We start from the raw sequence: 16,197 nt of genomic DNA, 5'->3' as shown, positions 1-16,197 counted from the left end.
CACTGAAAGCCCCGCCCATTACAATACTGATTAAATAGAAAATATTTGTGTAATCTAAGGATTATATTTCATGCATTGATAACAACAATCAGAAACATGTTTGCCAAATTTGTATTTACATTATTATTATTATTATTATTATTATTATTATTATTATTATTATTATTATTATTATTATCACACAACGGTAAGCGACAACTCAGTGATTGTTTAGTGAAGTGAGATGATTTACGCAAGCACTGCTCTGATCTCTGACTGTGTGCTGAGCGGAAGGGGAAATAGTTCCTGTCCTGCACAGCTAGAGACGAGTTCATTTATTTCATTTCCTCACGTGTGATATACAGTTATTTCCAAGCCAAACAATTATTTTAAAAACTATTGAAAGAAACGTTTATTATCGATATCATAAAACGAGGATATATTCTCATGAATTAACGAATCAGAGTATCGCGATATCAAGATCCATCCGCCTGCGCCTCCTGAAATACTTCCAGCAGCGACACACACAGCGTGCTCCAGCTGCATACCTTAGGACTGTGAGCCCGTCTCCCGCTTAAAAACAACCCTCAAACTCACTGGAGGAGCTCAAACAAGACTCGAAGCCTCGATAGTTGTGCGTGTGGTGTCTAAATATGAAGGTTAAACTCCATTCAGACGCTGATTCGCAGACACAAAGTTGCTCCAGCAGTGATGAGGAGGGAACAAACAGCGACAACCAGTTTATCGTCGTCAAGCTTGAAGATGAAGATCCAGAAACCGAGATGGATCTGAGTATATTCGCCCCTGTCGAGTCCTCGGAGTGTGAGGAAGAGGAGGATGAAGATGACGATGATCTTTCCGAGTCCTGCAGTGTTTCTACCTGGAGAAGGAAAAACACCCGGGAGCGAGGTCTGCTTTAACTCTAACGCTACATCTGAGTCTAAAGCATCTTTATCAGTCTGTCTCCTCTCCCTGATTCTCAAAACATGCTCACAAAGTTACTAGAATATCAAACCGTAACGTTAAATTGAAGATAGCTTTAATTAACTTCACTTTCTCCTAATTTATTGATGCTCCATCTCAGTAGGGGGCAGAAATTCACTGTAAGTTGGTTTGCAACCGCCTCTAAGTTGATAGAAGAATTTATTTATTTTTATTATTATTTTGCTATGTTTATTTGTTTAAATAACTTGTTCCCCGTGTTTTTTTAGGCATATAGACTAGGTGTCCATTTTTGACCCTGGAACACAAACCGGTCATAAGGGTTCAATTCAGTTTTGTGATATTGAGATGAACTCCTCATCTGAAGCTGGATAAATGAGCTCTCCATTGATGTATGGTTTGTTAGGATAAGATTATATTTGAATGGAATCTAAGGGTACAAATAATCTAAATCTTGAGAAAATCGCCATTAAAGTTGTCCAAATGAAAATAATAAAATGCATACATCAAAAATTAAGTTTTGATATCAACACTAGGAAATCTATAAAATATCTTCAACGGAACATGATCTTTACTTAATATCCTAATTATTTTTGGCATAAAATAAAAATCTGTAATTTTGACCCAAACAGTGTGTTGTTGGCTATCACTACAAATAGACCCCAGTGACTTCAGACCAGTTTTGAGCTCCAGGGACACATATGTGGACACATTTGAGTGCATATATTTCCTGATTGATCACTCCCACGTGTCTTTCTCAGATAACCAGGAGGATCCTTCCAGGAGAAGTTTAACAGGACAGCGAAAGAGTCGACAGACCTCTCTATCTGAGCAGAGACACAAGCAGAGTCTGGACTGCAGTGTGGCAAACAGGGTATCTCATCCTTTAAGTGTTGCAGTTATCAATAAATAATCACTTTGGCCAGATGCACACATCAATATATTCTTGGGAATTATTATTATAATTATTAATTAATTAGCGCCATGCTCTACTAGTAATGAGTAATGCATAAACTGATCTAATGTGTACATTTAAATGCAATGCAAGTTTGGATAAAAGCGTCCGTCAGCTGCAGTGTGCAAATATGCTGTTTCAAACCCATGGTTTATTTCATGTTAAAAATGGTGCCTCAGTATGTGTGTGATGCCAGAGGTGTTAATGAAAATGATTTTGTTATTTTCTGTATCCCAATGCTTCTCATGCATTTATTTTTTTTTTTTACTAACCTGAGCTACCATTCATGCACTCTCAGCGCATGTTGCAGTTTTTAATGGAAGACATCCAACGAAAAAAATTCTACAATACAGTTAATCAAGGAGAGCCAAATCACTCTATTAAAAAAAAGTAATGTATAGTTCATACTAAGTGTACTTGAAATCCATTAACACATTTACTGACATCACTCGAGACTTAAATCATAATGAAACTTGATTTGGAGTATTACTTGTGCACAATGCACATTTCTTAAATTGAGCATTAAATGTGATTTAATGTCACTGTGGATTAGGATTGTATGATCTTTGAATATTATGTTTTTAAAAGCAAGATATTTAAAGGGAACCGGAAGTATTGCAATAGTTCCACTTTAGAGCAATCAAATATACTTAAAGTACAATTGTGGGTAATTTTTATTATATGTCTTTGTAGTATACTTGGAATGAAATGCGTATATTTCAAATATAGTTTGGTTTATTTATTTTTCACTACGGCACACAAATCATTTTAATATCAGTATCAGGCGAAATGGGTGAATAGGGCTATAGATAACTTTTATTCTTTTATAATGCTCTTTTGTCAGTTTTTTTTGCTTGGCAGTAGGAAAAGAACAGCCCAGATACTCTGCAAAATACTTCCTTTTGTGTTTCACCAATGTCGTATTGGTCTGGAACGGGATGAGGATAAAAAAAGCACAATTTCACTCGAGTATCAGATAAACATCGTAAGTTCAGGAAGCCTGGTCATTGCAGCCATCATCGTTCTCTTCCACAGGACGTGAATGTCGGACTCCCGTCTGAGAATCACACATTTTACCAAGCTGCGCCTCCGTCTGATTCAGCCTGTCGAGGTCCTGTGGAGACGTCTGGACTGGGAACAGCAGTCAGCCCTTTAGCTGCCATGGAGCCTCCTGTATTTCCAAATGCACCAGTACAGGTTTGTTGAGCCTCATAATAACTGACACCAGTCAGTGTTACCTCAGTTGATCCATGGATCTATTCTATGCATAAATTACACAGTTCGCCATTGAGTTGTTGCACAGATCCAGTTTTCTTTTTCATTAATGTCCTAATTGTTTTCTAAACCAGAGCACATCTGTCGTCGGGGAGGATCAGCAGAGTATACTACTTGAGGTCCTGAACCATTGTAGGGTAAGAGCATCCGTTCTTCACACATCTTGTTAACAATATACCACTTTAATGCTGTGAATGAAAATAGTAGCTGATTTGGGATGATAGATGATTCCAGTGGCTTGTGTTTTCAGTTCCTGCATGCAGCAGTGCAGAGGCTTGAACAGAAGCTCGACCGACAGATGTCAAATGAGGTACTGGCTTTAAACTTACTGATCCAGGACTCAAGAGTGAGGATCAGTAAGGTCAATTCAGTTTGGGTATTCATGTTAGAATTAGGGATGTAACGATATTAGCAATATAGCGATAGCAAAACTGTCTTGATATTATCGTGGTCACATGACTATATGATACAAAGTGTAGCATTTAAAGTATATTTGCTTTGGGCCATTATGCTTTGGCACAGCATCTGTCAAACGGACTAAAACGGAGTTAAGATACATGGGTTGGAGCTCTTAATTTTGAATTCTCAAAGTGCATTTGATGGAATAAATTAATCTCATATTTTCAAAATCAAGCCAGGGTAAATTATTTTATGTAAAGCACACAGTGAAAATGACATGAATATGACCGCAGGCAAATGCATAATTTAAAATCAGAGAATACACGTCACACAGAGAATACACGATCATACTGGATACACACTTCACAAGATCTCACAGCTGGATTTTCCAAAGTTTGTGAAATGAAATGTTCATTAGCCATTCAAAGATTTGTTTAAATTATATAAATGTGTATTTGCTTAATTCTGACGGCCAACGAAAAAGTATTATAATGTTTGTCTTTCTATTACTAATAATATCAAATATATTATAACACTTTTTGTATTCATTAATTCCTTTGTTTAACTGTTCAATCTGATTATAAGACGGAACTGTGTGAACCACAGTGAACAAGAGAGTGTGTGTGAGCCCAGCTGTGTGCGCTCAGGTGCTGCCACTCTCAGCACCGTCAAAATAAAAGTCCCGCCTCAAAACACATCGGCCATCCAGAAAAACTGATCGGCCATTGCAGATATTTGAAAAATGCCAAATATCGGCCGATATATCAGTTGTGGTAATATAACGGTTGACCACTAATTTTGATATCGTTACATCCCTAATTGGAATGTTTTATGACCACTGTTGCCAAGTGTGATGATGATAATTCTTAATAATACAATTCTCTTCTCTTAAAGCCATTATATGAAAGAAGCTCAGCAATGCTGAAGAATGGTCCAAAGGTTTGTCCATAAACCATTTATTCTTGATTAAATTAATTTGGTCTCCCCTAAAACCGTTGATCAAGGTTTTAAACAGATTATAGCAGAAAATTGGTGTAAAATTCACTGAGGTAGGTTTGTATAATACGGCCGAAAGGAGTTTTCTGACCTATCGTTCACTAGAGTTGGTGTCATGTAATTTTATAATTGATGTGGTCAATTGATAAAAAAAATTAACTAATTATTTACAAATTTTTTCTTTAATTGTGATGAATTGCATATATTTATATTGCCATAATTTCACATCAAATCTATAAATTATGTTGAAACAACATAAAGATGGTATGTAAGTTTGAGTTTAATGGGAACTTTTTACAAAGTTGTTTATTAATGAAGGCCAGTATCATTGATAACAATACTGCTGCTGGTGTCTCTTTTAAATGCAATTTGTCCAAAATTATAGCCATTACATATTACAGTATTATTGAAAGTTTTTTTTATTTATTTAGGTAGTCTTTGAAAAATATAACAACCTTAACATTTAAAAGAATAATGGATGCTGTGTTATGTATTTTTAACAAAGCGCAACCTTCCGGTCTTTCTCGTGAAACTAACAAAGTAGTAAAAAACGGCATTTAATCGACTGGCCGCTAGAGGCTGGCTCCAAAAGGGTGACAGTCCCAAAGACTCCCCATGTTAAACTACGGCTCTGTGTATTATCTGCCTACAGGTGACTTCACAGACACAAGTTTTTAAAGAGTAAAAAAAAAAAAAAAAAATCTCTAAATTTTGACAGTCCTGTTGATAATGTATCCCATATCTCTCAGAGAAGGGCGTCTCTGCGAGTTGAAGAAAGGCAGATGTCCTGGTCTTTGGGCCAGAGACTTGATCCCCCAGTCCAGAGAAACCCACGCTGGATCCCTCCCTGGAAACGAGGGCTGGACAAGGCAGACCTTCAGCAGGATGACAACAGCATCCCTCAGCCGGGCAAACCTCACGGTGTAGGACGAGGCAGGGGGCGAGGCAGGGGCAGGGGAAGAGGCAGAGGACGGGGGCGCGGTAACGGATCCCAGCGTCAGTCTCAAACTCAAGATCCTGCTTCACTAATCTCAAAGCCCAATGGAGAAGAGGTCTGCACTGCATCCACAGAAGAGCCACATCCATCCCAGGTAATGAAGGAAGGCTGTCCGGCTGACACGGGCCCAAAGCGTCAGCAGAAAAGAAAGAAATCCTTTACTCAGGTGGACGGGGAGGATGTTCAACTGGAGAAGATGCCCAACAGTAAAGAGGCCACACTTGAAGTTCAGGTTGACCAAGGTATGATGCAAATAAGATTGTCTGAGATGAAGGAATAATCAATTTAAAAAAAATGTTTCCTGGCTGAATTTTCTAGTTCTTAGAAATGTCAAAAAAAACTTAGAAATTAATTCAAAGAAGAAATATAGGGAAGAACTTGGTTTTTTACAACAGTTGTTGAGATTTTGAGAGATTGCATTGCACTCAACAAAGCTTTGGGATGAGGTTGAAGAGGACTAAATGATTTTATGAATTTATATATATTTTTTTAAATATACAGTTTGGAAACCTGAGCCCATATTCACGAAACATTTTATCTTACCACTAAGAGTTCTCCTAAACAGCAGTAAACGTTTTATCGAAGAGTTTTCTCTTAAAACCTATTCACAAAGCTGCTGATACAAACTTTTACTAAGGGATAGAGAGAGGTCTTAAACTAAGGACGTTCATTTTAACCGTTTACCGACCGTTAAGAATTTTGACCGATTAATACAATCAGTTAAATGGTTTAAAAAGTCACTTATTTATTTTCAGTAACTTAATCAAAATATTTCAAAAGGTTTGTTGCATTGTTAAAAAAGGCTACGCGTTTAAAACAATTGTTTTAGAGAGAGAAAAAACATATGGCGCATAGTAGGGAGAATTTAATTTTTAAATATGTCTAATTTTTTCTTACAAACAAAAATGGGGTGAGCACACTTTTTCATTTTAAATGATTTATACATCGACACCATCGTGTCAATTGATTAATATGCGCGAGGGAGAGAGAGCAAGACATTGATCGTGTTGTTTGAAGACTGTGAGTGTGCGGCCGGGGCTCGCTCGCTCTCTCTCTCTCTCTCTCTCTCTCTGCCCTGTTAAACTGACGTGACTTAAAAACACAAACAAATGATAAAATTTCACTCTGATGGTTAACCTGTGCAATTAATCCGTGAATCACATTGGTCAAGAGCCGGGGAGCAGCTGGCCCGTACAGTTAACGGGTCAACTACGACAGCCTACATCGCATATCCTGCGATGCGACTGTCGTGCAATGCGATACCGATGCTTAAATGACACATCATGCAGCTCTACCGCGTTGTCTAATAAGAAGTTGCATTTTATTATTTCATCCAGAAATGGGCCTAATGCCGACACAATGTTTACAAACATTATAATAAACACTGTAAACATAGCTATTTTTTTCCCCTAATCCTGCCTAAAACTAATTATTTTAGGCTAAAACGAAACTGAAACCAATGTTGGGTCTCTCATTCAACACAAAATCAAATGTTTCTGTGTTCACAATTTATTTGAATGCCAAATTTATTATGCAGGCTACTTCACTCACGTTTCAATATCCACATAAAAAAATGTTTGGTGATTACACTTAACAGCACATGTTAGTATTTTTAACGGGGCACAGACCCGAATTTAAGGGTTAATATTTGGTTGACGAGCGTTGGTAGTTGGTTATGGAAAATAACGACATGAACAACCCTAGTCAGAGTGCTTTTTATCCATGCACTCAGTTATTGACTGACTGGGGAGGGGTCTCTGTCAGAGATTTACTCATAGAAATATTGTAGAGTGCAATATTATGCTTCCATATTCAAATATAGGTTTTGAAATAAAAGGGTCATGTTCAAATAAAGATTATAAAATGCAGGCTAAGTGTCACTAATTAAACAAATGTATGTTCAGCTAATTGTCTGCCTGTTTCATGGGTGCTTTTCGTAAACCGTGCAGCTGTACTCAATTCCAGTCCTCACGCCCCACTGCTCTGCACATTTTGTACGTTTCTATTCGAACGTAAAGTGCCCTTCGAAGTGGACACCACAGGATATTCCGCCATGTTTCCAGTTCGAAGTGAACATATATGTTCCAATAAAAGTGCATTGAAGTGCGCAAGATGTGAATTTAAAATGTATTTATTTACAGAGGTATATGATGTCACAGTTGTCTGTGTGTAAAGATGCTGCGCAGCACAAATCAGTGAATGAATGTTCTGAAGTGAACAACCTGCTCCGGGAGTAGGGAGAAATTAACAATTTGAACACAGTTGATGCACGGAGCTCACTTCTAACGAGCTGATTATCCGAATCAGGTGTGTTAACAAAGAGAAACGTAAAAAAATATGCAGAGCAGTGGGGCGTGAGGACTGGAATTGAGAAACGCTGAGTTAGTGGATATGCATATTAACAGCCTTTTAATTAACAGAGTAGAATAATCATGGCTGATAGTAAGACATGCAAATTTAAAAGAAAACCAAACTGGACACTAGAACAGCTGTTACTCCTTGACCAACTTGTTAATTAAATCAAGGATATGATCAAAGGAGTTGGGATAACCTCCAAAACCAAAAAACTAAATGTTCAAATAAATGCAGCGTGCTTCTAAAATCTTTGTTTCGAGGCAGATTGCGAGCATTTAGCCCCTCTGGAAAAAAACATCACAGAATTTGTAATGGTTTTACTGGTTATCATGGGAATTGTATTAGTTTGATGGAAACTGTAAAGGACCCTGTTGATCTCTATAAATCCTAATGGAATATGTTTTTAAAACACACCACAGTCTATTGGTTTTTAATGTTTCTAAATGGCATTCTTAGTGGAAACCATTAGTTTCTGTGATTTTGGTTTCTTTTGTTTGTGGCTTGGTCTTCATGACTTAGGAGTCCTCTTCACTATTCCTAACATTGTACCACTTTAGTGCTAAAACACTTTGTGAATACTCTTAGAGCAAAAATGTAGGATTCACAAGCCCATTCTTTTTTAAGATTGTCTCCTAAACCTGCAAGTTACGAGCCACTTTTAGCCTTAAGATGTACAGTGAATATGGGCCCTGAACTATTGAGGTCTTTAAGTGCACCTGGGAAACTCCTGTACATAAGAAACAATACACATGTAGTCAACAAATTATTCTGTGAACAATAAATCAAAACATTAATTATTCCAAATGATGGAAATAATTTGTTTCTATTAGGGCCGGGACTCGATTAAAAAAAAAAAAAATCTAATTAATTAGAGGCTTTGTAATTGATTAATGGAAATTAATCGCATATAAATATTTGACCTGAGAACAGTGAGAAGTAATTTTTTTCACATGGATTTATAGTATACCATTGAATAATGACTGAATACATAAGCTTAAGCAACAAAATATTGTTTATTTTTGTTCAACCAAGTCTAGCAGACCAGTGCGATTTTTGCCATTAAGTGTAGCAATAGCATATTTAGAAACAATTTAGAAATAGTACATTTCAGAAATTCAGGAAGCTTATAGGTGCTGGAACCTTCTGTAAAGTGTTTTTTAAGTAAAACACAATACTGTCAATTACATTCAGAACATTGGAAACACTGACTATTAGAAAACATCTCTCTGATGCTTCAGAGGCCATAACATACTAAGTCCAACTCTCAATAACCTTGACCAAAACAATAAAGAGTTCAACATAAACTGTTGCACCAACAAAATAATACATAGTTCAACATAAAGTGTAAAGTCCACGCTAGCTGCTATATGTTTTGCGTTGAGGTGATACTTGAGGCTTGATGTGCTTCTGCGGTGATATGCGAACGCTAGTTGGTGCTCCAGTATAATCGGTCCCGCCGAAATTCATCCAGTGAGAAACGTTCCGCGATGCAAAAATAAGTTATTAAAAAGCGGAAAATTTTTTTCTGTAACTAATTAATCTTAATTAACGTGTTATTTTTTGTGTAATTAATCTCAATTAACGCGTTAAAGTCCCGGCCCTAGTTTCTATCCCTTATTTATCCAAGATATCAAGTAAATGTGAAAGTTGATTGAACACTATGTTATGCTATAGATCAGTGTTTTAAATTGACACGCCGCTTCCAACATCAGCACTGAGCAACTCGTGTATTGACTAGAAGTCCAAGTTTCCCGATTGAAAAAGACTTTCAGTCATTCATGTGCTTGGAATTTGTTAAATTTCCACCTCCACCTGAAGGCCATCTTATCTTCCCATGTTGTAAAAAAAAAATTAATCCTGCCAAATTAATCCTTTCTTGTTAATTACACTACACACTGACTCTGATTTGATTATATCAATTTAAATCAGAACTTTATGAAATAATAATGTATTACTCTCCCACTTTTTTTACGTTAATGTATCTATGTACGTATAAATGCTTTTTATTTTCAGTAGATTTTCTAGATCGTGACAAGTTTAAATTTTACTTCAATATATTTAGTTGAAGTGCCAGTGTTTGACATGGGTCAGTAACTTCTCTCTTTTCTTCAGTAATGATCGGAAGCCCCTTGAGGAAAGTCTGGATCCCTCTGTCTGTGTACAAGGAGGTGTTTAAGCAGGCGGAGCCCCAGAAGGCAGTCGTGCCGGTGCTCCATGCTCTCTTCCCCATCAGCACACTGTCCTGCAGTGCGGTCACAGGAAACCCTGCAAAAGGCATCCAGCAACTCGACCCCAACAAAATAGAAGCCCTTCGAGGTAAAGTCTTTTCAAGTACACACGTTTGGGACTGAGGTGGATCTCTGGACAGGGACTCTAGGAGCAATGTTCCCTCAATTTTAGTTTTTCTTGCTGCGCAGACATTTCTCTATTGGGCGGGCATTTCAGCCACCTGAGCAAAAACATCCTTTATACCAGACCTGTACAGCATGCACACAAATATGCTTTTTGTATTTAATTTGACTAAATGTACATTTTAGGTTACCGGATAACTTTTTTTTTTTTTTTTTTTAACACTTGACACTAAATATCAAGCTATATAAGCTGTATTCCTTTTTTTTTTTTTTTTTTCTTAATGGTTGGAATGTCATGTGCACAAAAAAAGTTTAGTCATTGCTCCGAAAAAGGCTTTAACTGAGTGATTTTTGTACATGGCAAGACACTTACCTTTAAGTCCAGTGAATGGTTTTTCAAAAAAAAAATTTAATGCAATGATGCACAATCCTTTCAAGAGAGAATTTGAAAATCAGGTTTTTTTTTTTCAGCCTAGTTTAGTCGCAGATTTGATGTGCGTGCATGAGTATTTCTAGTTTCTGAATAGTTTTATTAATTTATCCCTGTATGTGTGCTCAGAGTTTCTTGCTGAGATGTACCCCCAGTTTGACGTCGGTGTGAGGGGTGTGACGTGGGCACAGTGTCTTGGAGTGATAAACAACATCAACAAAGACCTCAAGAAACAAGTGGAAAAAACCTCACACCTGCCAAAAGAGGTGTGTTTCTCCATAAATCCTGCTAGTCTTCTGAAATGTTTTTTTTTTTTCTTCATTCAGTAGTTTAAGGGCCATAAACACTGAATAAACGGTGCTACTGTGCTTTATTTCAGGGCACTTACACAAGGAATGATTGTTCATACTCCTGAAGATGTGACACTCATACTCGCTCGATGTGCAACAACGTAACCAGTCTCATTCACTTCAATCAATCATCTGAACTGATACAGTGTTCATAACTGACTGTTTGGACAACAGCTGTCTTTTGTTCTCTCTACTATAGCTGCTGAGTTCAATGGAGAGAGGTTTTGGATGTGTAATATATTAACAAATCCTCTGTTCTTAATAAATTTGTATATTAACTTTAATTTTTGTTTAAACATATGTTATTGTATATTTTATATAGCCAAATAAAGACTTTTTCAGATTTCCTGTTGAAAATTATTAGTAATATCAAAGTAAGAATGAGTATAAATCATGAATTAAATATAAGTAGCGCATTCAAGAAAAACAAGTAACAGCTACTGACAGCATTTCTTGACACAAACAGCCTCAGCAATACGGAGGTGAAACCTTTTCTACACAGAGTCGTTTTGATCAGATACTCAGCACTAGCGTATGCCCATCTTGCACTTGTATCGAAACTTGCGGATGGTGCGGTTTATAGCGCCTACGCAAACCTTCCAGTCACTTCCGTCTTCCTCAAGCCTCATCCAGGGAAAACGTTCCAGCAGGTGCTCTGAAGAAGATCAGGAACCGAGAACTAGACCTTATTCACAATCACTTATTGTCTTATTGACAATGAATGCCATGCCGCGTCTCGCCGTACACGTTACTGCGCACCAGCACATCCTCTGGGAAGATGAATTTAATGAGGTATCGAGCGCTGAGCTCGGGACGTGTTCGCAGATGCGCGGCATACAAGGCATGCTCAGGAACCTTCACATCCCGATAAGGGGGTCCAAGATGCACTGGAAAATAAGACTTCGAATAAGAATACAAGTGTAACATCTGGGCACAATAAACATGGCTTCAGGACAGATCCAAAAAAAGTAGGGCTCGATTTTGAATATTAAAACACAGTGCATTTACAATTATTTTGTTTATCAAAGTATCACTATTTTCACAAGCTGTGCTGACATTTACATCTAACACTGAATGTGACCCTGGACCACAATATCGGTCATAAGGGTCAATTTATTTAAATTGAAATCTATACATCATCTGAAAGTTTAATAAATAAGCTTTAGGGCAACATTTAACTGAGATACAACTATTTGAAAATGTAATCTGAGGTTGTGAAAAAAATAAATAAAATGGCTAAATATTTAAGTAAATGACCTTTAAAGTTGTCCAAATTAAGTTGTTAGCAATGGATATTACTAATCCAAAATTAAGGTTTGATATATTTACTAAAGATGCAAGGCACGGCCGGGGGCTTGAGCGAGGAACAGATGGGGGCTTGAGCGAGGAATGGCCGGCAGGTCAAAAGCTTGTAAACTCCGAAGGGAAAGGAAAAATTTTAATTGCTTCATATGAACCCTTTAAGACCCGTTTTCTTTCAGGGTAACATATTGTATATGCTGTGCATCTACCCTTCTTTTAGTGTGGGTAGATAGCGGTTTCCCTAAAGTTGACATTCATGATCAGTAATTTCAGTTAGCAATCTCCTAAACACATTGCCATTGTAACATCTTTTGACAAACATGCAATTTTTAAAAAAAGTTGTCAATCAAGCAATATTCAAATTTGTGATCTCTTGACCTCCAAGCCCAGCCCTATAATGCAAAGTACATTTCATTCACAGATGTGATGTTTCAGTTGGCACTGACCTTTTGATTCCCAGTCTGTGGATGTGTTACGATCTTCTGTGATGTGGCTCATCAGTGTTTCCTGCCGTTTCTGCTCCGTGTCGCTGTCAGACAGTTCAACATCAATCTCTGCCGCTACTGCACACGTAACCACTGTAGGTGCTGATTCTGTCCTGTTCTCAAGGTTTGCCCTTTCCTTTACCTTTAGATGTAAATGTAACATACGTTAACTTTTACTAACAAATACTGTTCCAGGAAAAATATTTTATGATTGTGACTGCTGTCACTTCTTGAAACGTCAGGTAGCCCAATACAGACATGATCAATGCAAACTTTGCAGAGAACACTGTTGCTTGAAACGGGCAGGAAAGCAAAAATAATCATAATGATAGTTACATAAACATGGACAGCTGTGTCAATGGGATTCATGCATTTGGGGGAAAGCGATGGAAATAACCACATTTGACAATGTAGTGGAAGTGCTGCAGAAAGAAACTTGTCAAATGGTTTTAATTTTTATAATTAAATAAACACAAAAATCTAAGTATTTTGTAATTTTACATTTTGTGAACAACTTAAAAAAAAAAAGGAGTGGTGAGAAGTCATTGTACTTCATAGTTTAGTGTTGTGCAAAAGTGTTACTTTTATTCTCACCTTCCTTGTCTTGTCCATGAACTGATAGAAGTGGGCGGTCAAGCTGATTACAGAGAAACTCATTTTCCAGTCCTTGCCTTTCTCACGAAGGTCAAACTTTGGGTATCTCTTTACTGCCCACTCTGGAGATCCACACATTGTAAAAACTAGCAACTTTCATGCTGCTCTGTAAACTCCATTAGATATTAATATTTAAATCTGAGCAAGTAGTTTATAGCCTATAACCTTTGAAAAAACAAAAATAAATAGCTGGCAAAGTGTTGATTAAATGGCTCATCGAAAAGTGTTCTTGGAAAGGTCCATCATGAGAAATGCTTTTTAAATTTAAATCAGATTGTTTAAATGTGAAAACAACAGAAAAGATGCATCATACAGAAAAGGATCCATTTCTCAAATATCCGTCCAGCTCACCTCTGATGGCACTGATCTTGTTTGGGTCAAGTCTCTTTAGACGTCTCTTTGTGTTTGGTTCTGCTTTGAGAGAGTTCCTCCGCTGTGAATATGTTTCTGGACAGGTACAGTATTGTTCAAAATAATAGCAGTACAATGTGACTAACCAGAATAATCAAGGTTTTTCGTATATTTTTTTATTGCTACGTGGCAAACAAGTTACCAGTAGGTTCAGTAGATTCTCAGAAAACAAATGAGACCCAGCATTCATGATATGCACGCTCTTAAGGCTGTGCAATTGGGCAATTAGTTGAATTAGTTGAAAGGGGTGTGTTCAAAAAAATAGCAGTGTGGCATTCAATCACTGAGGTCATCAATTTTGTGAAGAAACAGGTGTGAATCAGGTGGCCCCTATTTAAGGATGAAGCCAACACTTGTTGAACATGCATTTGAAAGCTGAGGAAAATGGGTCGTTCAAGACATTGTTCAGAAGAACAGCGTACTTTGATTAAAAAGTTGATTAGAGAGGGGAAAACCTATAAAGAGGTGCAAAAAATGATAGGCTGTTCAGCTAAAATGATCTCCAATGCCTTAAAATGGAGAGCAAAACCAGAGAGACGTGGAAGAAAACGGAAGACAACCATCAAAATGGATAGAAGAATAACCAGAATGGCAAAGGCTCATCCAATGATCACCTCCAGGATGATCAAAGACAGTCTGGAGTTACCTGTAAGTACTGTGACAGTTAGAAGACGTCTGTGTGAAGCTAATCTATTTTCAAGAATCCCCCGCAAAGTCCCTCTGTTAAAAAAAAGGCATGTGCAGAAGAGGTTACAATTTGCCAAAGAACACATCAACTGGCCTAAAGAGAAATGGAGGAACATTTTGTGGACTGATGAGAGTAAAATTGTTCTTTTTGGGTCCAAGGGCCACAGGCAGTTTGTGAGACGACCCCCAAACTCTGAATTCAAGCCACAGTACACAGTGAAGACAGTGAAGCATGGAGGTGCAAGCATCATGATATGGGCATGTTTCTCCTACTATGGTGTTGGGCCTATTTATCGCATACCAGGGATCATGGATCAGTTTGCATATGTTAAAATACTTGAAGAGGTCATGTTGCCCTATGCTGAAGAGGACATGCCCTTGAAATGGTTGTTTCAACAAGACAATGACCCAAAACACACTAGTAAACGGGCAAAGTCTTGGTTCCAAACCAACAAAATTAATGTTATGGAGTGGCCAGCCCAATTTCCAGACCTTAATCCAATTGAGAACTTGTGGGGTGATATCAAAAATGCTGTTTCTGAAGCAAAACCAAGAAATGTGAATGAATTGTGGAATGTTGTTAAAGAATCATGGAGTGGAATAACAGCTGAGAGGTGCCACAAGTTGGTTGACTCCATGCCACACAGATGTCAAGCAGTTTTAAAAAACTAAATATTAGTTTAGTGATTCACAGGATTGCTAAATCCCAGAAAAACAAAATGTTTGTACAAAATAGTTTTGAGTTTGTACAGTCAAAGGTAGACACTGCTATTTTTTTGAACACACCCCTTTCAACTAATTGCCCAATTGCACAGCCTTAAGAGCGTGCATATCATGAATGCTGGGTCTTGTTTGTTTTCTGAGAATCTACTGAACCTACTGGTAACTTGTTTGCCACGTAGCAATAAAAAATATACTAAAAACCTTGATTATTCTGGTTAGTCACATTGTACTGCTATTATTTTGAACAATACTGTACCACACCGCCGCACTGGGTCGGGCCATTTTACCTGCCCTCTGTAGGGTACAGTTAGAGAGGAACACCTTCCTGTCAGAGCTGCCCAGACAACCTACAGGAGCAGAAACACAGATGGCAGCATTAATATAAATTATTGCTGCATGGTTCACTGTACTGGAATAAAAGCATACACTAGCAATTTAGTGAGTTTTAGGCTTATAGTGACATACCAAAAATGAAAATTAGCTAAAAACAACCTTACCCTCACGCCATCCAAGATCTAGATGATTTTGTCTCTTCATCAGATTTAGAGAAATGTAGCATTCCATCACTTGTTCACCAATGGATGCTCTGCAGTGAATGGGTGCCGTCAGAATGAGAGTCCAAACAGCTGATAAAAACATCACAATAATCCACACCACTCCAGTCCATCAGTTAATGTCATGTGGGCTGGGCACCTCTGGGCCGGGGGAAAATGGAGGAGGCTTTCTGCTGTCCACAGATGGAAGGGAGATGTGGAGGGAACATGAACGAGGTGGGGCAGAGACATTTCTGAACCCATCAATGTTTCAGACTTGGGCTGGCCGCTGTCTCTGCAGCTGGATGACAAATACATCCTCTTAAATGAGAGGAAGAAAGTAAAGAAGAAAGTTAATTTTTTATAGTTAATA

General features: G+C 37.7%; 2 protein-coding genes across 3 annotated transcripts; one reads left to right on the top strand and one right to left on the bottom strand.

Moving 5' to 3' along the window:
- Nucleotides 1-258: 258 nt before the first annotated feature.
- Nucleotides 259-11,375, top strand: si:zfos-905g2.1 (germ cell nuclear acidic protein). Of its 2 annotated transcripts, XM_052595150.1 has the most exons (10): nucleotides 259-888; nucleotides 1,683-1,795; nucleotides 2,912-3,073; nucleotides 3,226-3,288; nucleotides 3,402-3,461; nucleotides 4,445-4,489; nucleotides 5,296-5,785; nucleotides 10,011-10,214; nucleotides 10,809-10,945; nucleotides 11,059-11,375. In XM_052595150.1, the coding sequence occupies exons 1-10, from the start codon at nucleotides 633-635 to the stop codon at nucleotides 11,092-11,094; spliced, it is 1,566 nt and encodes a 521-aa protein (XP_052451110.1). In that variant the 5' UTR covers nucleotides 259-632; the 3' UTR covers nucleotides 11,095-11,375. The 2 variants fall into 2 exon arrangements, with proteins under 2 accessions (XP_052451110.1, XP_052451111.1); XM_052595151.1 differs by lacking the exon at nucleotides 4,445-4,489 and having other exon boundaries at nucleotides 301-888.
- On the bottom strand, nucleotides 11,033-16,142 carry LOC128012139 (BEN domain-containing protein 2-like). Its single transcript, XM_052595152.1, has 7 exons — nucleotides 15,985-16,142; nucleotides 15,789-15,877; nucleotides 15,579-15,638; nucleotides 13,822-13,917; nucleotides 13,411-13,532; nucleotides 12,778-12,958; nucleotides 11,033-11,916 (listed from the first exon to the last, which is right to left on the bottom strand). The coding sequence occupies exons 1-7, from the start codon at nucleotides 16,140-16,142 to the stop codon at nucleotides 11,738-11,740; spliced, it is 885 nt and encodes a 294-aa protein (XP_052451112.1). The 3' UTR covers nucleotides 11,033-11,737.
- Nucleotides 16,143-16,197: the final 55 nt, after the last annotated feature.

This window comes from Carassius gibelio, chromosome B23 (assembly GCF_023724105.1).
Source record: "Carassius gibelio isolate Cgi1373 ecotype wild population from Czech Republic chromosome B23, carGib1.2-hapl.c, whole genome shotgun sequence".
NCBI classification, from domain to species: domain Eukaryota; kingdom Metazoa; phylum Chordata; class Actinopteri; order Cypriniformes; family Cyprinidae; genus Carassius; species Carassius gibelio.
Note: the sequence above shows the minus strand (reverse complement) of the source record. Positions and strands in the feature narration are given on the sequence as shown.